Consider the following 25,190-nt stretch of genomic DNA (forward strand, 5'->3'; position numbering starts at 1 on the left):
GACCCAGGAGTCCAGGCCCCCAGCCCCCTCCTCCCTCAGACCCAGGAGTCCAGGACCCCAACCTCCTCCTCCCTCAGACCCAGGAGTCCAGCCCCCCAGCCCCCTCCTCCCTCAGACCCAGGAGTCCAGGACCCCAACCTCCTCCTCCCTCAGACCCAGGAGTCCAGCCCCCCAGCCCCCTCCTCCCTCAGACCCAGGAGTCCAGGACCCCAACCTCCTCCTCCCTCAGACCCAGGAGTCCAGGACCCCAACCTCCTCCTCCCTCAGACCCAGGAGTCCAGGCCCCCAGCCCCCTCCTCCCTCAGACCCAGGAGTCCAGGACCCCAACCTCCTCCTCCCTCAGACCCAGGAGTCCAGCCCCCCAGCCCCCTCCTCCCTCAGACCCAGGAGTCCAGGACCCCAACCTCCTCCTCCCTCAGACCCAGGAGTCCAGGCCCCCAGCCCCTCCTCCCTCAGACCCAGGAGTCCAGGCCCCCAGCCCCTCCTCCCTCAGACCCAGGAGTCCAGGCCCCCAGCCCCTCCTCCCTCAGACCCAGGAGTCCAGCCCCCCAGCCCCCTCCTCGCTCAGACCCAGGAGTCCAGGACCCCAACCTCCTCCTCCCTCAGACCCAGGAGTCCAGCCCCCCAGCCCCCTCCTCCCTCAGACCCAGGAGTCCAGGCCCCCAGCCCCTCCTCCCTCAGACCCAGGAGTCCAGGCCCCCAGCCCCTCCTCCCTCAGACCCAGGAGTCCAGCCCCCCAGCCCCCTCCTCCCTCAGACCCAGGAGTCCAGGCCCCCAGCCCCTCCTCCCTCAGACCCAGGAGTCCAGGACCCCAACCTCCTCCTCCCTCAGACCCAGGAGTCCAGGCCCCCAGCCCCTCCTCCCTCAGACCCAGGAGTCCAGCCCCCCAGCCCCCTCCTCGCTCAGACCCAGGAGTCCAGGACCCCAGTCCCTCCTCCCTCAGACCCAGGAGTCCAGGCCCCCAGCCCCTCCTCCCTCAGACCCAGGAGTCCAGGACCCCAACCTCCTCCTCCCTCAGACCCAGGAGTCCAGGACCCCAACCTCCTCCTCCCTCAGACCCAGAAGTCCAGGACCCCAGCCCCTCCTCCCTCAGACCCAGGAGTCCAGGACCCCAACCTCCTCCTCCCTCAGACCCAGGAGTCCAGGACCCCAACCTCCTCCTCCCTCAGACTCAGGAGTCCAGGACCCCAACCCCTTCCTCCCTTAGACCCAGGAGTCCAGGCCCCCAGCCCCTCCTCCCTCAGACCCAGGAGTCTAGGCCCCCAGCCCCTCCTCCCTCAGACCCAGGAGTCCAGGACCCCAGCCCCTCCTCGCTCAGACCCAGGAGTCCAGGACCCCAACCTCCTCCTCCCTCAGACCCAAGAGTCCAGCCCCCCAGCCCCTCCTCCCTCAGATCCAGGAGTCCAGCCCCCCAACCCCCTCCTCCTTCACACCCAGAAGTCCAGGACCCCAGCCCCTCCTCCCTCAAACCTAGAAGTCCAACCCCCCCCAACCCTCTCCTCTGTCAGACCCAAGAGTCCAGGACCCCAACCCCCTCCTGCCTCAGACCCAGGAGTCTAGGATCCCAGTTCTTATGGGACACAGTTCAGCTTCTCCATCTACTTTCATGAATAACACTGACTTCTGGGGTGAAATTTCCTTTTTCTCTTTACTCCAGTCCTCATCCTCAGGATAACAGGGGGAATAAGGCAGGACCAGGAATCTGGTCATGGGAGTGGGGAGGGGATGGTAAGGTGCAGAAAATCTGAATTCCCCATTCTTTCACTTACTTGGCTGTGTGACCTTAGATGAGTCACTTCTTTTCCTAGAACCTCTGTGTCTGCCCTGCAAGAGGGAATCATCTCTATTTCTCAAGCTATTGAGAAGAGGAGAGATCCTGGGGAAACTGCTGGCTCTGTCCAGTATCCCAACAACCTGTGGTTCATTCTTTCCACCTGGTCCCACCATGTACTCACTTACTAGGTGATGTGGGAAGCAAAGGCAGAAGAAAAATTATTAAATTTCCTTATCTACAGCCCATTGACAAGTCCTTAAAACAGGCAGAGTGACACATTCCCCTAGGAACTCAGTTGCCTTGATGTTAACACTTTGCTAAGCGCAACAGGCAATTCTTGCCCGACCCCCAGGATCCTATAAGTCTACTTTTATAAAAACTCCTTTGGAAACTTCCTTTATTTCTATTCCCCCAAGATACATGTTGACAATCATCCCCCAAGCATATGGCCCACCGATATACATCTGAAGGGTCTCATGACTGAGTTTTTATGAAACAGTAATAAATGACCTGTTTCCAATAATAGCTAGCCCCTTTCAGGATCCTGGAAACCTTGTTTCCAAAATACCTGGGACCTTACCCTATCCCAAACTCCCTTCCAACTTGAAAGTATATAATGGGCCACCCCTTATGACCTCAGGGCAGCTCTTTCTGCCCACAGATCCTGTCCGTTTAAAACCACCGTTTTGTGCCAAAGGCATCTCAAGAATTCTTTCTCAGCCATTGGCTTTGAACCCTAACATCTTTCCTACATCACTAGGTAGGATTCTCCCTCTGGGCCTACCAGGTGAGGTGTCCCCATCCCCTGTATTGACCTCTGAGGCAAGAGAAGTCTCAGCCTCCTCCATGTCTGGCAGTTGCAGGCAGGAGTTTCTGAAGCCACCCCACAGGGGCTGTTTTGCCTCACAAATACATCCTTCCTTCCTTCCTCTCCCCACGTCCCATCTGTCTGCAAGAGCAGCGGGCCCTGCCTTTAAAACCAGTCTCTGTCCACTTCTCCCTGTCCTGGGTCCCTCACAGGTCTGAGCTGCCACCATTGCCCGTAGGACTGCTCTGACTCCAGCAGTCAGTGTCCTGCTCTACCTTTGCCTTCACCTTCAGAGCCACAGCTACTGAACACGTAAACTAGCCGATACCACCGCTCCACCTTAAACTTTCATTCTGCTGCAGCTGCTCTGGCCTTCATTCGGTTCCTCAAACAAGCCAAATTTGTTGTAGCTACGGGCCTTTGCACTGGCATTTTCCCTCAGCTGGAATGCTCTCTTCCTGCCATATTGGTACCAGACTCTTTATCGGATGTCACCTTTATTTATTTTTAAAGATTTTATTAGAGAGAGAGAAAGTGCAAGTGGGAAGAGGGGCAGAGGGAGAGGGAGAAACAGACTGCCCGCTGAGCAGGGAGCCCGATGTGGGGCTCGATTCCAGGACCCCAGGATCATGACCTGAGTCAAAGGTAGACACTTAACTGACTGAGCCTCCCAGGCGCCCCATATCATGTGTTACCTTTAAGAAGCCTTTGTCAATCATGTTAGCCAAAGTAAACCCCCTCTCAACACAAGAGCTGTCAGACCTGCTTTGCTTTCTCCGTAGCTCTTATGATTCCTTTATTTCATGTGTTTGCTTATTTTCAAGCATTATCCTACCCTCAGCCCCTATCTTCAGAATATCCTTGCTAGAGAAGGTCTTCTTGTCTGTTTTTGCTCAAGTCTGTGTCTCCAGAGCCAAGCCCAGTGACTGACACATAAAAGATACTGAATAAATCGGTACTGCATGAATGAGTTGGATGACTTGCCCCATTTAGACAGATGGAGGATATGAAGATCCACAGAGAGGAAGAGATCCACCTAAGTTAACCCAACCAGGTGGTACAAGAGCTAGTGGTACACTGCAGATGGCTTGCACTGGCTCCAGAGACCTGGCTGTTAGATTTCCAGTAATTTTGCAAGCTGGATGTTAAACCATTGTTAGTTTGAAATTGGCTGTGAAGGGAGCATTTACACTATGGCAACTAGCAAATACTATAAATCAGAACTTTTTTTGGAGGGCTATTGTACCAGTACATCACTGTACAAAATCTGCTGTGGCCCTGGCCAAAGACCATTTATCACTCCCCTTGAATTCAGGACCATCCAAATTTAGGGTGAGGATGGCATTCCTCCTCCTGGATTGGCCCATGCCGGGCCTCATGACAACATGAGTGCTTACTATGAGCTGGCATCTTTCTGAGCACTTTTTTGATATTACCTCCTTGAAGCCTCGTCACATCCTTACAAGGTGTGTCTTGCCTTTATTTTACAGAGGAGGAAATAGAGACACAGAGAAGTAAAAAAATTTCCCAAAGCCTTAGATATGGCTGAAGATATCTGTCATATGTGTATCTGATAATGAACTAGTAGCCAGAATATATAAAGAACTACTACAAATCATTAAGAGACACTCATTTTTAAACTCAGCAAAAAGACGTGAATAGGCGCTACACACATGCACAAGAGGATATCTGATAATCACATAAGAATATCCCATCTCTCCCAGACCAGGCACAATGAATGGATAATCATACTACTTGGCTATTGCTTCTATGCTCCAAAGCTACCCTTTGTTACCTGCACTGCAAAAATAGAGTTGGAACCTTTAAATATTCTTCCTTGCAGGGCAGCCTGGGTGGCTCAGCGGTTTAGCACCACCTTCAGCCCAGGGCATGATCCTGGAGACCCAGAATCGAGTCCCACATGGGGCTCCCTGCATAGAGCCTGTTTCTCCCTCTGCCTGTGTCTCTGCTTCTCTCTCTGTGTCTCTCATGAATAGATAAATAAAATCGATTAAAAAAAAAAAATTCTTCCTTGCAGTGAGTGGGCTGCTAAGCTTTGTCAGTAGAGGGAGCCTGAAGGACACTGCAGAAGGAACAGGGCTTCTCCCTTGTTCTGAATTTTCCCTTGGGCTTCCTCTTGCTCTTATCCTGTGGTCATCAGGGACACATGTGGGGCATATTCAGTGGTGTTCACTTCTATCAGGTTTCAGTGGTGCCCACATGGACGACGGCATCTCATTAGGTTTCAGTGCTGTCCCAATTGATGCCTTCCCAATGTGTCCTAGAAGCTGGCTTCCCAGCCTCACCCTGCCAGCACTTGGGAGAGGTGTTCTCTGCTTGCTCAGCATCTGTGGACAAGCTCTGGTCTGGGCAAGCTAGCTACCTTCCTCACCATCCAGTGATTCACACCCACATCTCTTACAGTGTGGGCTGAACCTCACTGTTGGTGAGGGGGCCCCTTTCCAAGTTCCTTCCTTCCTCAGACATCCTCCCTGAAGCCTACTGTAGTTACTTTATCCCTTTATAGAATACTACCTGTTATGGTTAATAATTTCTTATATTAAAATTTCCCTGTTCAAATTAAAAAAGAAAATGCTTGGCAGGGCAAATTACTTAATATTTCTGTGCCTTAGTTTCACCATCAAAAAAACCCGGAGGGTGATAATTCCTGCTCCTAGGCACCTGGGTGGCTCAGTGGTTGAACATCTGACTTTGGTTCAGGTCCTAATCCCAGGGTCCTGGGATTGAGTCCCACATCAGGCTTCCTTTGGGGAGCCTACTGCTCCCTCTGCCTATGTCTCTGTCTCTCATGAATAAAATCTTAAAAAAAAAAAAAAATTCCTGCTCCTGGAGTTCTCTGAGAATGAAGGGAATTTCCTAACACAAGAATAGTACTCATCCCAGCACCCAGCCAGAAGGGAGAGCTCTCCTGGTTTCTGCTGTGCTGCTCTCTCTCCATGTACCACCTTCCCCATCTGCCCGGGCGTCCCGTGGCTGCTGTAACAAATGACCAAAACCACAGTAGCTTAAAACCAGTGTTCCCTCCAGATTGTGGAGGCCAGCAGTCCAACATCAATTTCGCGGGGCTGAAAGCAAGATGTCGACAGGGCTGTGCTTCCTTGAGAGGCTTTTGGGGCCGGGCAGGGGAGAATCTGTTCCCTGCCTCTGTCAGCTTTTGGTTGCCACCTGCGTTCCTTGGCTTGTGGCTGCGTGGCTCCAAGCTCGGCCCCTCATGTAAGGATACACATGATTGTATTTAGGGCCCATTTGGATTATCCAGGATAATCCTCTCATCTCAAGATCCTTCATTTAATTGTATCTTTTATTTTTTTAGATTTTATTTATTTATTTATTTATTTATTTATTTGAGACAGAGAGAGAGAGAAAGAGAGAGAGAGAGAGAGGCAGAGACACAGGCAGAGGGAGAAGCAGTCTCCATGCAGGGAGTCTGACATGGGACTCGATCCTGGGACTCCAGGATCATGCCCTGGGCCAAAGGCAGGCGCTAAACCGCTGAGCCACCCAGGGATCCCCTATTTAACTGTATCTGAAAAGATCATTTTCCCTTCATAAAGTAGCATTCACGGGTCCCAGGCATTAGGATTGGATATCTTTGGGGACTGTTACTCAGCTTCTCACTACGTTCCTTCTCTATCCTTCACGGCCCTAATACATGCCTGGGAGGCTGACCTCTAGTGATCACATCAACAAGCTCCCCTGCCCTTTGACCTCAGGTGGGTCTGGCCAAAGGGAGGCACAGGCTGAACGCTGGAGGTTGGCTGGAGAATGCTGTCCTCTCTGCTCGCTGCCCTCCCTTCGTGGTGGGTAGCCCCTCTGCCTTGGCACTGGTTCTCAGTGAGACCCTAGTGGCACCCCACCCCCCTTCGACTCCTCTAGGATACAGCAGTATCTGGAAGGAGCTCTTTCCTTCTGCTGCTGGATCCTGGGCGTCCTAACCCTGCTCATACTTCTGTAAGTGACATCTTTGTGTTTAAGAATCTTATTGAAGGAGGTTATCTCTTTCCAGCCAGGACCCTGCAGTGCTAGCATGGGCTTTGTTATCACTCAGTGTTTACCAGGTGCTGGGCATTGCAGGGAGTAGAGCAGCACCAGGGACTCGAGTCCTAGATGTCAGGAGCTCTCCTGCCACCAGTAATGGTTAGGAAGACCCAGTGTCACCCAGGATGGGGGATATTGCTCCCATGAAGAGCCACCACTCTGGGAGGAAGCACAGGGACCAGGGACCCACGTGGTTGTCTCTGGGGAGTGGGATGAGGCAGGGGTCTTGCCTTTTCATTATGTCCCTCTTTTGTAACTTTTTTTTTTTTTTTTAAAGATTTTATTTATTTATTCATGATAGTCACACACAGAGAGAGAGGCAGAGACACAGGCAGAGGGAGAAGCAGGCTCCATGCACCGGGAGCCCAACGTGGGATTCGATCCCGGGTCTCCAGGATCACGCCCTGGGCCAAAGGCAGGCGCCAAACCGCTGCGCCACCCAGGGATCCCCCTCTTTTGTAACTTGTTCCTGCAAAGCCTCTTTGAAAATGAGGAATTCAGGGTGCCTGGATGGCTCAGTCTGTTAAGCAGCAGCCTTCAGCTCAAGTCATAGTCCCAGGGTCATGCGATTGAGCTCTACGTGGAGCTTCCCACTCAGCAGGCAGCCTGCTTCTCCCTCCTCCTCTGCTTGTGCCCTCTCACGTTCTCTTAAATAAAATCTTTTTTTTTTTTAAAGAATTCATTAAAGCCAAAAGCTGGAAGTTAGAATAAGAACAGGTGGTGCTGGAAGTGGCCCACGCCTTGCTTTTGTGGGCTTTTGGGTGGGTTCTTCTGGAAAATTCTTACACTGTCTTTTTCCTCTCTGTGAACACACCAGGCACTCAGCCCCCAGACTCTTGCTCATCTCTGCCCTCTGCCTGGACTCTCTTCTCCTAAGACCTTCACCTCCTCAGAGAGGCCTTCCATGGCTACCCTTGGCTCCTTGGCCAGGGGCACTCACTGTCTTCCCCACCACCCCTTATCTGTCACGCATCCCATTTATTCCTGCCCACTTGCTCTGTGTCTTTCTCCCCCACGGGACTCTGAGCTGCCCAAGGGCAGGGACCTTGTCCATCCCATTCACTGCTATGCCCTCAATGCCTTCACACACAGTAGGGTCTCAGTACATTTTTCTTAAAGACTTTACTTATTCATGGGAGACAGAGAGAGAGAGACAGACAGACAGAGAGACAGAAAGAGGCAGAGACACAGGCAGAGGGAGGAGCAGGCTACATGCAGAGAGCCTGATGAGGGACTCAATCCCAGGACTCCAGGATCACACCTTGGGCCGAAAGCAGGTGCTAAATCGTTGAGCCACCCAGGGATCTCCTCACAGCACATTTTTGAAAGAATAAATAATTCCCTACCCTCTTCCCTGGCTTCCGCCCCACAACAGGTCAGGCAGTCACCCACTTTGTAATATACATTCCTCTTTCCTGCCACAGTAAGGCCCCTGGAACCATGCTGGGTATTAGTAACAGTAGGTGCAGACACTCCCTGCCTGGGGCAGGGGGTGGGGGGATCCAAGCACTGGCTCCAGCGCCTTGACCTCTGTACAGTCATGTGGTCTCCTTAAGTGTCTTGTCCCTCTCTGTAGGATGGGGAGGACACTGGCGCCCACCTCACCAGGTCGGGGTGGGGATCAAATGTCAGGATGGTCATATCTATGTGTGAACGTGGGTGGGCCAGAGTTCCCCATTGGTCCAGCCTCCAGCTAGCGTCGCCCTGAAGGTATTTTGTACATGTGACTGACATCTCTAATCAGTTGAGATAATTCTCAATAATCTGGGTGGGCTCAATTCAATCACTTGAAAGGCCTTCAAAGCAGAATGGATGATTCCCAGGAGAAATTTCTGCTTGGGGACATAGGCTTCCCATGCTTAAGAGCCTCCTGCCTGTCCCATCAACCTGCCTGCTGGATGGATGTCAGACCTGCCCTGCTAGCCTGACAGTCACATAAGCCAATTCCTTGCAATAAATCTCTTAAGAGGGATCAGCTACTGGTTCTGCTTCTGGGGTTGAACCCTGACCAATGCAAAGATGAGAGGGTCTTAATGTGCTTAGAGTAGGACCTGGCGGGTACAAACAGCTCAACAGATGTGAGCTGCCATTCCAGCGCCCTCAATGCCCTGCCAGGTGCCAGGTGAACCCATTCCTACCCCACAGTGATGAATGATATTATGCTCCCATTCTGCAGATGAAGCTAGGAATGGGATACATGACTGGCCCACACTGGGGGCAGTGCTGCGGTCCCATCATAGATAGCCCCAGCTCCAGCACCCAGGGGGCCCACCATAAAGGTTCATGCTCTGGGGGCCCTGCAGCGACCAATGGAAAGCCCTCCTCTGGGGAGGCCGGGACCATAGCAGCCCTGTCCATGGCCATCCTTCAAACCTAGTAAGTTCAGGCATACAAAGGGTTAACTGAGAATAGAACCAAATTGGGATGATGGTGTTGAGTGAGCTGAGTGGAACAGGGTGAGCAGGGACCCCAGCCTGTGCTCCAGCCTTCCTGTATCCCAGATCAGTAGAAGCCATCCCAATGGACTGGGCTCCAAGGACCTGGCAGGAGAGGGTAGAGATGCAGGACCAGCGGGGAAGGACCTTCCCTGGTCTGAATGTCAGCTTCCTTGTGGGAAAAGGTGGGTTGAGGTGTGACCTTAGGGAGGTTTCTCTCTTTTTCTCTCCTGCACGGAGGTTTTGTAACCTCTCTGGGCCTCAGCTTCCTCTGCTGTAAAATGAACCTGATGACCAGACCAGTTCCACAGTGTCACTGAGATATGTGACCGAAGGAGGCCTGAGGGCTTGGAGTGCTACCATCATCCTCCATCATGGTAGTTCCCATCATCTCCTGAAAGAACAGGGGAGGGTTCTTTATAAAGTCCACCTCCCCCGTGACCTCCTCCTTGGGTCGAGGGAGGAAATGGCGAGATTTAGCCAGTGACATGAATGACTGCTGACCATATAACCAAGGACTGGGAGTTTGTTCTGGAGACTCAAACCTGCTCTTTGGTCCAGACGGTGTGACTCAAGGAGTGATGACTGAGGCCCATGAGCAGGGGAGCTTACTCTGGCTGGCTTGTGGTGCCTTGCTGGGCTCCTTTCTCCCTGCAGTGGCCTCCTGTTGGTGCTGCCCTTGCTGCAGCACTTCAGGCTGTCCATCCCATGGCTTCCCAGTCGCCCCAGCCTGTCTGCCCAGCTCAGATGGCAATGGTCCAGCTAGAGGTGAGGCCACGCCCTCTCTCCCCAGTGCTGGCCCCTGCCCTTCCCTGAAGCTCCCTGTACACAGGCATAGCCCCTCAGGCTGGGATACCTGGAGGGTCCTTCCGGGCAGGGCCTGGGTCTCACTCGTCTGTGTACCCAACCCAGGACAGGCCACATGGGGGCCACTGCAGTTGTTTGTGGCAGTACAAGTGAATGAGGTCCTGGAACTCCTTCTCCATCTAAATAATTCCACCTCATTCTTCCAGATCGAAGCCTCTGGCCAGGGTCTGGGGATTCTGTTTCCACTGGCCAAGGAGCTTGCATTCTGAAAAACAGCGCCTTTAGGCAGGAGGTGTGTTCAGAGAAAAGATGTCCTTCGGGTCTGTCTTCTGATCCCACTTGCAAATGATAGGTCCATATACGGCTTTTCCTGGGCCCGTGCTGCTTTTTAAAAACAGCTACTAACAGTTTGAATCCAGAAATTTCACACTGAAATCTAGATGTCTGGATTCTTCTGAAAATAAATAGATAGATAAAACCAAAACCAGGAGGCCCAGCAATGCAGATCTCATTCCTGCGGGGGTGGGTGGGAGCTAAGAGTTGGAGCCGAGTTCGCTGCTGCTGGCGCCCCCTTTCGGTGGGGCACCTGCTCTTAAGACGGACTTGGTTTCCACCAGGTCAACTGTACTCATCTTGTTATGTGCAGGGCCCCGGTGGGCTTTTGAGCTTGCAACCTCTGCACTACAGTCTTATAAGGTCAGGAGAAAATTGCCAGGGGACAGGGACAGCTGCTCCAGGGACTAACGATCCTGGGATGGAGGTGTCCTGAGCAGTGCACAGTCTTGCTGTGTGGCCTGAGGCCCTCTGAGCCTCCATTTCCCCATTTGCAATGTGGGGGGTGTGGAGGGCAGGCCTCATGACCCCCAATGTCCTTGCAGTAAGACCACTGGGGCTTCCCTCCTGTGGGTCTCAGTTTCTCTTCTTAGAACACTGAAGTTAGCTTTGCTTGGCAGTGCCGGAGGCTGCAGGAAGGTCACTGTCACTCTGGGTCACACTGCCTTGTGTGGCCCCTGCAATAGCAATAGCATTAGCTCATCTCCTAGTGCTACCTCCCCCTGCCCTCCCCACCAGGCTCCTGTGTAATGTCATCTGTCCTCCTGGACGTCAGGGTGCCCGCCCAGACCTCACAGTTCAAGGGCAGGGAGCAGGCGTGTTGTTGGGAGGAGCTGACAAACAGGCTCCGCTCGTGGGAGTCCTCGGGGGATGTCTGTTCAGTGAATGCGTGAACTCTTAGCGCTGGTCTCTGGTCTTAGAGTCTCCAATGGAGCTGCTGCTCCTGCTCTGTAGGTCTTTGAAGCCAAGCCTATAGTCTGCGAGCCACGCGTCGGTCTTTATCCGTTTGGGAATTTGCCTGTCCATGGTGGGTCCTTCTGTTTCAAGAGCCCTAGACTGTGGGAGAACAAGATCCTGGCATTCTCCTGCCTTGCTTGGCCAAGCCTTTCCCTGATCTGGGTCCCCACCAATGGAGGGACATGACTAGCACCTTGATGCTTCTGTTACAGGCTGAACTCTGCCCTCCCCCTTGTGTCCCCCCTCTCTACCCCTTGCACAATTCATATGTTAAAGTCCTAACCCTGTACCTCCCAGTGTGACTTTATTTGGAGACAGGGCCTTTAAGGAGATACTTAAGTCAAAATGAGGCCATTAGGGTGGACCCTAATCCATTGTGACTTGTGTCCTCATACAAAGAGGAGATTAGGACAGGGACTCATGCACAGAAAGGCCACGTGAGGACACAGGGAGAAGGTGGCTGTCTAGAAGGAGAGACCTTGGAAGGAACCAACTCTGCAGACACCTTGTTCTTGGTCTTCTAACCTTCAGAACCGTGAAAATATCTGTTGTTTAAGCTCCTGGGTCTGCCATACTTTGCTATGGCAGCCCCCGAGCAGATTAAGAAGGCCCACTCCCTAGTATTTACTGTTCTCTCCTGGCAGGGCAACAGCCACTTGTGGCCAAGTCTGCCTCCCCAGCTGGGGCAGGGGCTGGGCCTGGAGCCCCTCTGGGTCCTCGCCATCCAAGAAAGGGGGCTCTGCTGGCAGGGAACTTGGCCTGAGGAACCAGACAGACACTCAGGTAAGGCACTGTCTGGCCAGTGGCCACGCCTCAAAATGAATAGGAGATTGCCACCAGCACAGACCCTCTGGGCTCAGATCCTGAGGGGTTGGATTTGCAGGTCCAAGGGCCCCTGACAATCTTTGTTTCTAACGAGTGTTCCCTGGCAGTGCCAGTGGGCAGTAGGTGAGTTCAGGCAGCTTGTTGAGCTCAGCTGGCCTCAGCTGTGCAGCAGCCTGGCTGGTGGCCAGTCTGAGCCCAGGGACTTACTTCCAACTGAGGCCCAGTAGTTTTGGCTTCAGACTCCACGTCTATCTCTGGCTCCTCCAGCAGCTCTGGTTTCTGGATGATTGGTGCCTCTTTGGCCTTGGAGATGTGACTGTCCTTCCACCATTTAAGCATCTTCATTCTAAGGTAATGAGTGCTGTGGTTAATACTGTGCTCAGTCTCTGCCTGCCCCCTCCCTCTTCCTAGAAGGAGCCCTTGTCTGGGGGTCAGAAGACACTTTGCCTCCATTTGCTGGTTCTGTGACCAGCACCACCCTCTCCTCAGCAAATGGGCATACAAATCCCTACTCTCTTGGCCTGGATCCTCTTCCTAGCCTCTTTTCTAACCTCTTGCCCCAGAGCTGGCCTGCATCTCCCCTGCTCCCAGCCCTCCCATGGCTCCGCAGGACCTCATGACGAAGTCCCAGCCCTCCAGCCCAGTGGCTTTTCATGGCTGTGCCTTTCCTCAGCTTCTCTCCCAGTCCTGTCTCAATATGTGTATGCTTTTTTTTCTAGACCAATTTTTTGGTACTTTTCCTCTTTTCCTTAATATTTCTGGTATATTTGTGCATATTAGTACACGGACAGCCTCCTCAGTCTTTTTTATGGCTGCGTAGTGCTCTGTTGTATAGCTGTACCATTGATTACATAACTGGCCCCCTTCCTTTCTTGCCCTGGCAACTACGACTGCCCTGCTCGCTGGTCCCCCTGCTTTGCCCAGTCTGGCTCTTCCCCAGGAGTGGGAATAAACATGGGATTTCATTTGTATTCAGGTGTGGTGAAGCCAACAGATAAGGGGATGACTGCCATTGAAAAGATAGTTATTTAAAGTTTCCAAGAGGGGGCAGGCCATGCCACACAGGGCCAAATGGGGAAGCACCAGGGTTGGTCAGAGGTAGGAGTGAGGGGCAAGCATGTGTGGGAGCTGTTCTTGTTGTTTCCATGGGACTGGAATGGCACAGTAGGTAAGCTTAGGACTGGCCCACCAAAGTACCTCCCCACCTGGACATTAGTTGAGGACAGCCCCGTGACTGAAGCTGGGACAATCAGAGTCTTCTCTGGGATTGATATATCACCAAGGGGAAGACAAGTTTTCTTTCAGCTAGAGTTGCTGAGATGGGATATAATCATGGGGCTGCTCCTGGCCATCTTGCCATTAGGTGGAGAATGCTCCAGGGGTCAAGGGAACACAGAAGCAGCAGAACAAAGGCACAGGGAATAGCAGACTCTTAATAATGTCATTTACATACCTAGATCCAGTCATGCCAAAAGTACAGATATTCCCTGTTATGGGCTGAATTGCCCCCCCCCCCCCCATTGCACCCAATTCATTTGCTGAAGTTCCAACACCCAGTACCTCAGAATTAACTGTATTTGGAGAAGGGCCTTTAAAAAGGTAACAAAGGTAAAATGAGATCACATGGATGGGCCCATATCCATGTAATTGTATTTGGATAGGGCCTTCAATGAGGTGATTAAGTTATATTGAGGCTGTCAGATGGGGTCCTAATCCAATATTACTGGTGTCCTTATAAGAAGAGGGACAAGGTGCCTGGGTGGCTCAGTCAGTTAAGCAGCAGGCTCTGGGTTTCAGCCCAGGTCATGATCTCAGGGTCATGGGATTGAGCCTCATATTGGGCTCTGCACCCGCATAGAATCTGCTTGTTCTCCCTCTGCTCCTCCTCTTGCTTGCTGTCTCTCACTCTCTCTCTAAAATAAATAAATAAAATATTAAAAAAAAAAGAAAGAAAGAAAAGGGACAGACACATCCCTGTATGTGCACACAGGGATGACCATGTGAAGAGGAAAGATGTGGCCATCTGCAAGCCATGGAAAGAAATCTTAAGATAAACCAATCCTGCTAACACTTTGATCTTGGACTTCCAGCCTTCATAACTATGAGAAAAATAAATCTCTGTTGTTGAAGTCTTAGACTTAACAGATGGTCAATATGTTCCTGCAGCAGATTACATACAGATGGCTGCAAATTTCTGGTACTCTTCCCATGGAGAAATGGGGTCTATTTTCTCTTCTCCTTGAATCTTGGCTGGTCTGTGACTTGCTTGAAGAGAATATGACTGAAGTGACACTCTATCAATTCCAGGCCTAGCCTTAAAGAGGATTGGCAACTTCTGTCTTGGAAGAGACCATGATAGAAGAGGCTCTGACACTCCATGGAAGCGAGAGGGGCCCAGCTGAGCCCAGTCCTCTGGCTGTCCCCAGCAAAATGTCAAGTATTTTGAAAGCATTCTGGACCTTTTAACCCAGCCCAGCCCAGCTGCTAGCTAAATACCATCAAGTGACCTCAATGAATACCAGAGGAAGCTGAAGAATCATTCGTTTGGGTCCTACTCAAATTCCTGATCCATGAAATTGTGAGATATACTAAAATGACCACTATTTAAAGTCACTAAGTTTAGGGGACAGTGATACAGCAACAAATAACCTTAACTGTTCCCCTTTTCCTTCAGCTTGCTGAATTCAGCTCTTGTCATTCACAACTACAAGAGTCCTAACTGATGTGACTTGTCTCCTTTAACCATTATGCCTTATGTATTATTCCCCAAAACTTTTCCACCTATGACAGTTTAAATCCCAATACCCCATGCTCTGCCTAGTTCTGTCCTATTCAGCTTTCTTGTGCTCTCATCCAGCCTTGTGTTCCTATTCTTTGATCTCGTAGGCGGAGGCTTCAGATCCAAAACACCACATTCTCTAACCCTTATGAAGGGCCTTCTTGGTTTCTCTTCTTTACCTTCCTGCCCACCAGTTACAAGGGCTATCCACTCAAAGCTCTCTCCCTCCAGCTTCCACATCTCTTTTCATCACCTTCCATGGCACCCTGCCTATAAAGACTCAAGCCTAGATCAATGCCACCATTCACTCTTTCTCTTCCAATAGCCACTGCTAGGAGGAAAGAACACACAGCAACGACATTGGTGTTGCTAAACAATGAATAATATCCAGTCATGGTTGGACTTTTTGCTGCTGCTCACCGATTATTTTCCTTGTCCTCGTGTGGATCCCACTCATTCTCCTCAGTGGGTATTCCAACCACTCCATCCCCATCACCACTCTTCTCGATTCCTTCCCCTCACCCTTGTTCCCACCCACATCACTTTCAGCAGATGCCCTCACCATATTCATTCACTGTGGAAAAAAAAAAAAAAAAGCCTGTGGGTAGGAGGGCCTCACCCCACCCAGCAGAATCAGAAATGCCACCTAAAGTGAACAAGAAAAATATGGAACATCTGCCATTGGATTTTGAGAATAATTTTGAGAGCAAGGAAAAAGGACTACTTTAGACAGTGCCATTTCAGTGGCATGGTACTGATTGCAGAGGACTGACGTATGTAAGGGTGATGAGAATCAGGCAGTGGGTGTAAGCTCTTCTCAAAAAAAATTGGATGGTACATAGAAGGAGTTTGTGGGACTGAGTTAGGAGAGATTTGGGCATGTTTATATTCTTCAGAGGAAGAGCCAGTGAAGGAAGAATGATAGAAAATTTAGGAGACAGAAAGGCTGATTAATGGTATGTGGAGGAGATGGATTCCCAGGCAAAGGAGGTGAGGCTAACCTTGGACAGGAAGAGGGATGCTTCTTTCTCTGAAAAAGGCAAGGAGTAAATCACCAGTGCCAGTGGCAATAACTCTGTAGGTGTTGGGGAGTTGCTTTTTTCCTGTGAAGAAGGCAAAACTTGTTGCTGAGTGAGGGGGAGGAGATAAGAGAAACAGGGAAGGAAAGAAAACATCTGTAATACTGACAGGATATCACGTTGGGGAGGACTCCCCAGAAATGTGTGGGAAGATTTTTTAAAAATATTTATTTATTTATTTATTTATTTATTTATTTATTTATTTTAGAGAGAGAGTGTGTGTGGAGGGAGGAGGAGCAGAGGGGGAGGGAAAGAAACAGACTCCCCGCTGAGCAAGGAACCCAATGTGGGGCTTGATCACAGGCTTCTGAGATCATGACCTGAGCTGAAATCAAGAATCAGACACTTAACTGACTGAGTCACTCAGGCACCCTGTGTGGGAGGATTCCTAGGCAGTATGGATGCCTCTACCTTCCCCTGCAAGGATGGACATTCTCCCTTGTACATGCTCTAATCTAGCACTTGCTTATTTATCTATATGTCTAGAAAATGCAGGACACAGGCCAAGAGGGAAAACATAGATAAAAGAGGCAAAAAAGATATACACAACAACAAACAAAAAAATATATCCACACTTAGTCATATCAGAATAGAACCATTTGCACAAATAATATCCAAAAGCCCAGATGGCTGTGGGGGCCCTGAAAAGGCACCCAGCCATTTAGAGCTGAGCCCTAAATGGATGAGTAAATGTCAGCCAGGTGAGAGGGGAGCAGGGATGGGAGGTGAAGTGCAAAAAAGGTCACTGAGCAGAAGTCACAGTACAACTAGAGGAGAAGTAAACATGATCAGTGAACTTGATTTAAAGCCTATGCATCTGTCTAACATTGCCTTCATCAAATATAGAATACACATTCTTTTTAAGCCTATGTGGAATATTTATAAATCTACACAAGAATAAATAATGCCACAAAGTGCCACAAAGAAAATAAATAGTGCATATATACTCTCTTCACTTACTGGATTTAAGCTAGAAATAAAGAAAACAGGATTATTAGAATATGTTGGTGTGTCTAAAAACACTCATGGGTCAAAAATCATAATGGAAATTAGAAATATTTTAACCATGTAACACTAAAATATATTAAAAATTGTGAGATGCAGCTAAAGTCAGGCTTAGAGGGAAATTTATAGCCTTAATTGCAAATATTGGAGAAGAAGAATGGCTAATTTAAATGATATAAGAGACCATGTTAAGAGGGCAAAGAATAGACTGGAAGATAATGAAGGAAATAAATAATACAAATAAATGTCATAGGTGTTAGAAAAGGTTTGATGATGAATTTTAACCTGATACTCACGTGAGGAGGACAAGGAAGAAGAAGAACAGTGTGGAGACAATAGATCCATACACAATGCCCTGGGCCAATCCTTTCATGAACACACTGGAACCTGAATGCTTATCTGGAATCAGACAGAAATGAGAGTCCCCCCAACCAAGGCTGTGAAGTCTGAGCTACCACTCTTTCCTCTGGCCCTGTGCCCACCCTCATTTTGATCACCAGGTGCTGTCATTTTAGCCCAGTCAGTAGACCCCTGTGTACTTACCTGGAAGGAGGAAGATACTTGAAGTATGGATTCCATATTGATTTTTCCCCTCACAATGGAGACTCATGACTATTTCTGGCTCCCCAGTGAGACTGATGGTGCTGTTGTTCCAGGCACCAATTTTGGTGGAAGTCACCTGGAGGCTGCCATCTGTGTTGTTCACACCCACAGGGACACCTTCCATCAACCACTGCACAGAGGGTGTGGGGATCCCATGGAAAGAACAGCTGCACTGCAGAGTCTTCTCCAAGGAACAAGAGGAATAGAGCAGCCTGGCAGGTGCTGTGGGGGGGTGGGGGAGGGTCAGCATTCAGCAAGGCGTCCTGACTTCCTTTCTCCACTTCCTCCAGGACCCAGCCTTCTCTTTAATCATGATTCCAACAAGCTGCAGAAAGACTTTCTGGCCAGGCTTCACAGACCAGTTCCCCTTCATCCTCTTCCCTCATCTGTCTCTGACTCTGGCTCAGCTCTTACCTCTGGTCTTTCAGCCACAGAAGCCTGGTAAGGATATGACAGCTTCCCAGACTCCTTCCATCCAACCCCACCAAAGGACTCAGGAATTTCTCCTGGGCCTGCCATTTCTCCCAGACTCTGGATCTTCCTTTGCCCACCAGCACTCGCAAACCACCTGAAATGAGACTACTACTTCTGGTCAACATAGCTAGGGATAGGTTCAAATGACATCTGAGGGTGCTGAAGTAATACTACTTCTGGTCAACATATCTAGGGAGAGGTTCAAATGACATCTGAGGGTGTGCCATAATCCCGAGGCTTCAAGGTGAAGAGCAGCACTAAGAGGATGAGTTGTTGGAGCTATCCGTGTTGGAGAACACGGTGGGCCAATTTTAGGAAAGGAAAAGGGCTTTGCTTTCTTTTCAGGTGCCCTTTGATAGTACAAGTCAAGGTCATAGGATCTCCAGCCACAAGAATCTCTAGGATGTGGAGCTCTGGTTTCTGGGTTTGGTCTGAATGGAATTGGACTGGTCTGAATGGAATTGGACTGAAGCAAGGGACCCTCATGGACACTTTGCTGATGCACAGTGTTTCCAGGTTATGAAGTACTTTCTCACCCATAAGCTCACTTGGTATGCCTTCCCCACTCTGATAACCTCATGGAACCAGTACTGTTGCTATTGGGTGGATTTTTACAAGTATATTTCCCTTCTCTACTGTCTAGGTGAGCAAACTGAGGACACTTGTTTAAGGAGGCAGAGCTTGAACCTGAACCCTGTCAGGTTTAATTCCTAAAATTCCTGAATTCCTTACCTGTCACCTAGCCCAGACCTCCTAGGCTCAGCTCTTATGCTGCATCTTCCCTCCCAATCCAACTCTCTCCTCAGGCTCTGCCCCTTCCCAGCAGATCTGTGATCACTTCCCTCTCTATCTTTTACTTGCTGGATGCTGTGGGGCAAGTCACTTCTTCTCTCTGCCATTTCTATTTGGAAAAATAATTTATTGTACCTATATCATTGTATTATTGCTGTAAAAATGAAGCGCAAGTGCCCTGTGAAGAAAAAATTGCACAATTACCAGAATATCTTCGAGTTCCTCCTTTACAAACAACCCATTGCATAAGATTGAATGTTATCTGATCTCTATAGATGTTAATATCTTCCCACATGAAGCACTCTTGTGTTCTAGATCTGCACAGAATAAGTGTGTCATGCTGTCCCTTTGATGTACATTGTGGGTAAGCAGGGTATAGTCCTTTTCTTCAAGATTCTAAATGGTTTGCAATCTGCCCGTGGTGGTGTTAAGTTGATTTATAGTTACACAGGAGCTGATATTTTTTATTGAGCCAGTAAGCTATGGGCAACAGAATTGCTGGGGAATTCCTTGACAAGTCCAAATAGTCAAAGGATTATACCTCTTCCATGGTATCTTTTTGACTTTCACCAAAATATAAGGAAATAACCACGTGCAGAGGGCGTGGTTGTCCTCCAGTATTCCACTGATGCATTAAACAATTAGCCTTACCCTAGAAAGATTTGGCCCTTGCCCAGCTCTAGGGAGGTTAACCTCTAAGCCCTTGGAATGTTCTCCTGATAAGAGTATCTATTTATCTAGGGCCATGAGCCTTGCCAGATAGTCTACATGAACAAAGTGATTTATGGTGGGGACCTCAGGCCACACGTGGTATCAACTTGACCTCTGGAGGAGCCGGAGACTAAGGCCAGCCATACCTATGGGATCAGGCCCCCAATAAAAACCCTGGACACTAAAGCTCAGTGAGTTTCCCTACTTGGGGATACTATGTATATGGCCAGTACAACTCTAGTGGGAGAAGAAAACTGAAAGCTCATACCTGGTCTCTCCTAGATCCTACCCTACATGCCTCTTCCCTCTGCTGATTTTATTCTATTTTTATTTTTTAAAGATCTTAATTAATTAATTAATTAACTTATTTATTCATGAGAGATAGAGAGGCAGAGACATAGGCAGAGGGAGAAGCAGACTCCCTGTGGGGAGCTTGATGTGGGACTCATCCCAGGATCCTGGGATCAAGACCTGAGCCAAAGGCAGATGCTCAACCACTGAGCCAAAGGCAGATGCTCAACCACTGAGCCAGCCCCCTCTGCTGATTTTAATCTCCATTTGTTTGCTGTGATAAACCATAACTGAAAATATAACTGTTCTGCTGAGTTCTGTGAGACTTTTTTATGAATCATTGAGTCTGAGGGTGGTCTGTGGACTCCTAACTGAACCACCCCAATTGAGTTTGTTGGGGTTTTTTGTTGTTCTTATTGTTGGTAGTAATTGCACCTTGTGAAGTTGGCCATGTGGTTCCATTCCTGAATATCAGTTTCTCAATCAGAAAAATGGGCACAATACTACCAGTGCTGCAATGTGGTAAGAATTAGAGATATTAACTACTGATGCACATGGTGCCCTACAGTAATTGTAGATCATAACTTAGTTGTTGGCTTTCACTGAACAATTATTCTTTTCCCTTCTTTATTTCCAGGATGACAGATCCCTCATGTACAAAATAGAGGGGATAGTGAGCTTCATGGTTCCTGAGGCCACTTCTAGTAATGCTATCCTAAAATTATGGTAGTAATACTGACCTGTGTAAGTATTTACAGATTTCTCAGCATCTTCATAGAAATCAGCTTAAGCCATTGTCATAATGGTTTTATTATAGTCCCTTAGACAGATGGGAAATTGGAGCTCAGAGAGATTAATGGCCTGCTCCAGGTCATAGAGAAAAGACTAACAGTGTCAGGCCTAGAACCTGGCCTTCCATACGTTAAGTCCAGTACACTAAAACATCATCACCTGGGATCTCAACGCTCTTGGCTCTGCAACACCATGATATTTTTCTTCTCTAAGATGTGACTTAATAACATCTACCATATAGATGATGGTGTTGAGAGAGCACATGTGAATACATTTATCATTGAATTTCTAGAGTGACATGGGCATGGCATTAAAATGGAACTAGGAGTCAGAAGAGTTGGGCACTCCAATAGTGAAATTTCTAGTAACTCACAGCAAGTTGCTGAATCTCCCAGGGCCTGCTTCCTCATCTGTGAAATGAGGACAGTAATTCCTAAGGGAATTGTTTGGTAGATGAAATAGGACACACCGTGGGCCACAGAATATGCACATGGAAGAAGTCTATTACTTATTATTTATCAAGTACTTATTCTCTGTTTTCACCTCTTTACCTTACTCTAGCCCTGCCAGTCTTCCACTCCCTACCCATAGCCACCTCACCCCTACCCTTTCTTTGTTTCCTCAGACACTTCCCACCCTGCCTCTCATTCCATTTACCCAACCATAACAGCAGCAATGATAACACCAACAGGATCTCAGGGACAAGAGAGGGCCAGGACCTAGCCAAATGCTAACTCTGGCCTTAGAGTCATGTGTTGTGGAGGGCAGGATTTGGAATGGATGAAGAGAAGGTCAGCAGTAAGAGGCATGGGGTAGAGGTAAAGGTAAATTCATAGCCTAAAAGGAACTTTTGTCCCAATCACTCTTAAGTTCTGTTCACCTTGAGAATTAGGAGCTCATAGGAACAGATGCTGAGGAGCTTCAAGGATAGAGAAGTATCTCCAAGACTGTCTCTGAAGCCCCAATACCATGACTTTCTTCTTTCTCCTCTAATCTTCATCTCCAGGCCCTTCCCCCTTTGAAGGACCTTGACTACCAGGTAGAGAAGCTTGGCCTCTCTCTCAAGTTGTTGGGGGAAGTCATGGAAATCACTTTCAAAGGTTTTGAACCATAGAGAACAGGTATGGGTGTCATAAAGATCACTATGGAACTGCATCAAGGAGAAAAAAATAGTTCAAGAGGATAATATGGCTTGAGCTAGAACAGTGGCTCTGGGGGTGGAGAGGACAGGATATATTTAAGGGATATTTGAGCAATAAAAGACAGTTCTATGGCCAGCAGGATAAGTTCCAAACTCCTTTGCCTTGCATTTGAGGCTGTCCATGATTTTGCCGCACACTTGCCCTACCTCCACCACTTCCTTCCTTAGCTTCGGCTTTTTTTTTTTTTTTTTTTGCCTGCCAAAGAGAAAAGTATCTCTCCACATGTAGTCTATAAATTGCCATCTCTGTATGTTTACTCAGGCTACTCATCTTTTCATGGCATCCTTCTGCAACTCTCCATTCTGCCCACATTCAAATGCTATCTCTCTTTCTAAGTCCAGGTCAAATGTAACTTCTTTCAGGTTGTCTTCCAGGAGCTTCACAACCAGAAAGAAGCCTCCATTCCCAGACTCACTTCAGCACCCCTAACTGTTCATCTTTTAAGGCAATATCTCAGACAAACTCTGAGAGTTGCCCTACCTGATAACCATCCTCTTGTGCATCCTTATTATTTCAAATTTGTCCAGGTGATAAACCCCCCAGTTTAAAAGAAAAAACACCTCTATTTCTCTGCCTCCTCTACATCCAGTAATGGCTCTCTGACAGTTGTGGTCAATGGGCCAAGTACAAGAAAAATGTCTTGTGTAAATAAAAGCCTATTCAGCCTTTACCCCACTTCTTTACCATTACAATTGAGCTCTGAAGGTCTGTTTTTTTGCATATAATACTAGCTAATGGAATTCCAGAGCCTGGTTTTAAAATAAGTTTTCATAATAAAGGAAACAAGTCTTAGAAAGAATTGAAAAAGATATTCACTTTCCCTGAAGCTATAAATCAAAAGATATTGTTCTGTGTTATAAAAGGGCTCAAGAAATCTGATTTGATATTGTACAAAATTGAGAATGTTTATAAGAATATAATTTATGTTCTCCTTTGCAATATACAGTTTTGTATGAATATTCATGACTGTTACTGACTTGTTCTGTTCTCTGTTGATACAAATCCGCCCTTGGAAGAACAATTTAAACAAAGTGGTCTTATGAGACTCTAAAGACATTAGAAATTATTCCATGTCTTATGAAAATGATATCCAAATAAAATGGAATTCTGACCAGTTGTCTTATTTGATAATTTCTTGCTCTGGTAACAATAATATTATAACTGACATCTCTGTTTTCTTAAATTGCACACCAATCTATAGGATTGTACTCTTCTTTTCTCCCACATGTGCAATGTAAAATAAAAACCTTGGACTCTGCTAGATTTATTATTAAGCAAATATTTTGAGAGACTTGTCTACTTAGAATACCAATCATGAGTCTATCCACTGAAGACTGGGGATTTCTGCTTTTCTGATATTAGCCCAACTTTTTCTTTGTTGCTTTCTTCTTTTTCCCCTTCTCCTCTTGCTTCCCCTTCTCCACCTTCTCTTTCCCTGGAATATGGATGTGATGGTGGAGGTGGAGCAGCCTTTTGGCAACCATGAGATAACCCATAAGGATCAAAGTCACAGATTGAAGATGTTGACAACAAACAGTACAGGGGTTCTGTTTCCCTGGAAGCCTTGTGGAGCTCCTACATTCACCTTGTACAATCTACTGCTGTGATTCCTCTTCATTTGTTTGTTGCTCTAGTTGGGAAATTGATGAAATATCCTATCAGAGGCACTATTTAAGAATGAGATTCTTGAGGGAAGGCCCTACATCAAATAGATCTTTGTTTTCCAAGGCGCTTAGAAAGGATATTGTCTGATAAATATTCCCTGAAAAAATGTGCAGGCACAAGTCTTGATGATTTTCCAGCTATTAATTTCCAGTTTAATTACACTGTGGTCAGAAAATATACTTTATATGACTTCAATTCATTTAAGTTTGTTGAGACTGGTTTTTTAGTTCAGAATATGGTCTAAGTGTTCCAGGAGTTGTTAAGTAGAATGTGTATTCATTGGATGGAATATTCTATAAATGTCACGTAAGTCAATTTGGTCAATGGTATTCTATACCCATACCAATTTTTTCATCTGCTTTCTCAGTTACTGAGAGGGGAGAATTCATTTGCCTAGTTCTCCTTTCAGTTAGATTGTTTTTTTTTTTTTAATTTTTGAAATTAAAAATTTTAATTAGAAACCAATTCTCAGAATCTAATTGAATATAGTGGTTTATTTACAACCTCAAATCCAAGATTGAGGAGAGCTCTGGGGTGGTTCCAGACAGGGCTTTGCCAGTAACTCGCTGGAAACTTTAGGCAAGTGTCCTTACCTCTTGGTTTCCCCTCATTTTCTCCATCTGTAAAACAAGCAGGTGTTATTGTCCAGCGTCTAATGGTCCTTCTGACTTCAAAATTCTGATCTCTTCCAAGTCTCATTCCCTTCTCTAGGGTTTAGCACAGCCACGGGTTATCTCCACAGGAAACCTCTTTCGCCTTCCGCTAAATGATCATTTCTTTTTCTAGACTTACCCTTGTCTTGGGTCCCCATAGTTCCAGGCTGCACCCTCTTGAACAGGGCTCCACTCTGCTATTTCCTTGACAACTCAAAGTCCTCCTTGATTTTGGCTAAGTGCATCATGTGACCGATTGACCGACTTGTTACAGGAACTTACTTTCCAGGGGGCGAATTGATTGGCTGATTTAATGCCTCTTGATGAGCCGGATCAACTGACAGGTGGAATAAACGTGTGTACTACTACTAACTCACTGGCAAGGGACTAAGGTAGAGGAAAGCTGGTTAGCTCATGTATAACCAGTTCATGAGGTGGCCTCTGGGTCGTCAGCCTCACCAACTTCCCAACGGCTAGAGGTCGCGTGGGGATGCCACACCGTCCTCGCCCCCAGTCCTGCCCTTCAGGCGAACCAGTGAGCCCCAGCGAATCTGTGCAGAGCCAATCAGGGAGGGCCTGAAGCGCGTGGGTGCTGTTGGGATAGGCAGGGAAAGCAAAGTAGAACCGTTGGTCTCCTTCGCCTGAGGCAGATTGGAACAACCGGTGGTTCCTTGATCTTGAGCAGGAGGTTCTAGATTGGGGCCTCTAGGTGGCTCAGTGGCTGAGTGTCTGCCTTTGACTCAGGGTCTGATCCCGGAGTTCTGGGATCGAGTCCCGCATGGGGCTCCCTGCAGGGATCCTGCTTCTCCCTCTGCCTGTGTCTCTGCCTCTGTGTCTCTCATGAATAAATAAATATAAATAAATAAATAAATAAATAAATAAATAAATAAATAAATAAATAAATAAAAATTTTAAAAAGAGGTTCTAGACTCCTACCAGCCCTGAAAATGCAGGCCAATCAGGCTTTAAGAGATACTCCTTCCTCAAGCGAGTACCAGGTGATGGGGTGGATTGAAAGCCATTAACCAAGGAAGAAAATGCCAAGTGCTTGATCCTTAGGGCCAATCAGAAAGCATCTTGGTACCCCATTTCCTTTCCTGCAAGCAGGTCCCTATCATGAACAAATCAAGACACATGAGGAAGACC

The 25,190-nt window shown here is 48.0% G+C and overlaps 1 protein-coding gene across 1 annotated transcript; it reads right to left on the reverse strand.

Annotated features, from left to right (window-relative positions):
- Nucleotides 1–7,096: 7,096 nt before the first annotated feature.
- LOC144280984 (SIGLEC family-like protein 1) lies at nucleotides 7,097–24,841 on the reverse strand. The gene is made up of 5 exons (XM_077843623.1): nucleotides 24,184–24,841; nucleotides 17,405–17,686; nucleotides 17,158–17,260; nucleotides 12,206–12,344; nucleotides 7,097–11,272 (listed from the first exon to the last, which is right to left on the reverse strand). The coding sequence occupies exons 1-5, from the start codon at nucleotides 24,200–24,202 to the stop codon at nucleotides 11,114–11,116; spliced, it is 702 nt and encodes a 233-aa protein (XP_077699749.1). The 5' UTR covers nucleotides 24,203–24,841; the 3' UTR covers nucleotides 7,097–11,113.
- Nucleotides 24,842–25,190: the final 349 nt, after the last annotated feature.

The sequence above is a fragment of the Canis aureus genome, chromosome 1 (genome assembly GCF_053574225.1).
Source record: "Canis aureus isolate CA01 chromosome 1, VMU_Caureus_v.1.0, whole genome shotgun sequence".
Taxonomy (NCBI): domain Eukaryota; kingdom Metazoa; phylum Chordata; class Mammalia; order Carnivora; family Canidae; genus Canis; species Canis aureus.

Coding starts and splice junctions, on each gene's coding strand:
- LOC144280984 (XM_077843623.1), bottom strand. Junction 17,261..17,404: donor AAGTATCTTCCTCCTTCCAG/GTAAGTACACAG, acceptor GTCTGATTCCAG/ATAAGCATTCAGGTTCCAGT. Junction 12,345..17,157: donor TTCTTCCTTGTCCTCCTCAC/GTGAGTATCAGG, acceptor TCATTACCTTAG/AATGAAGATGCTTAAATGGT.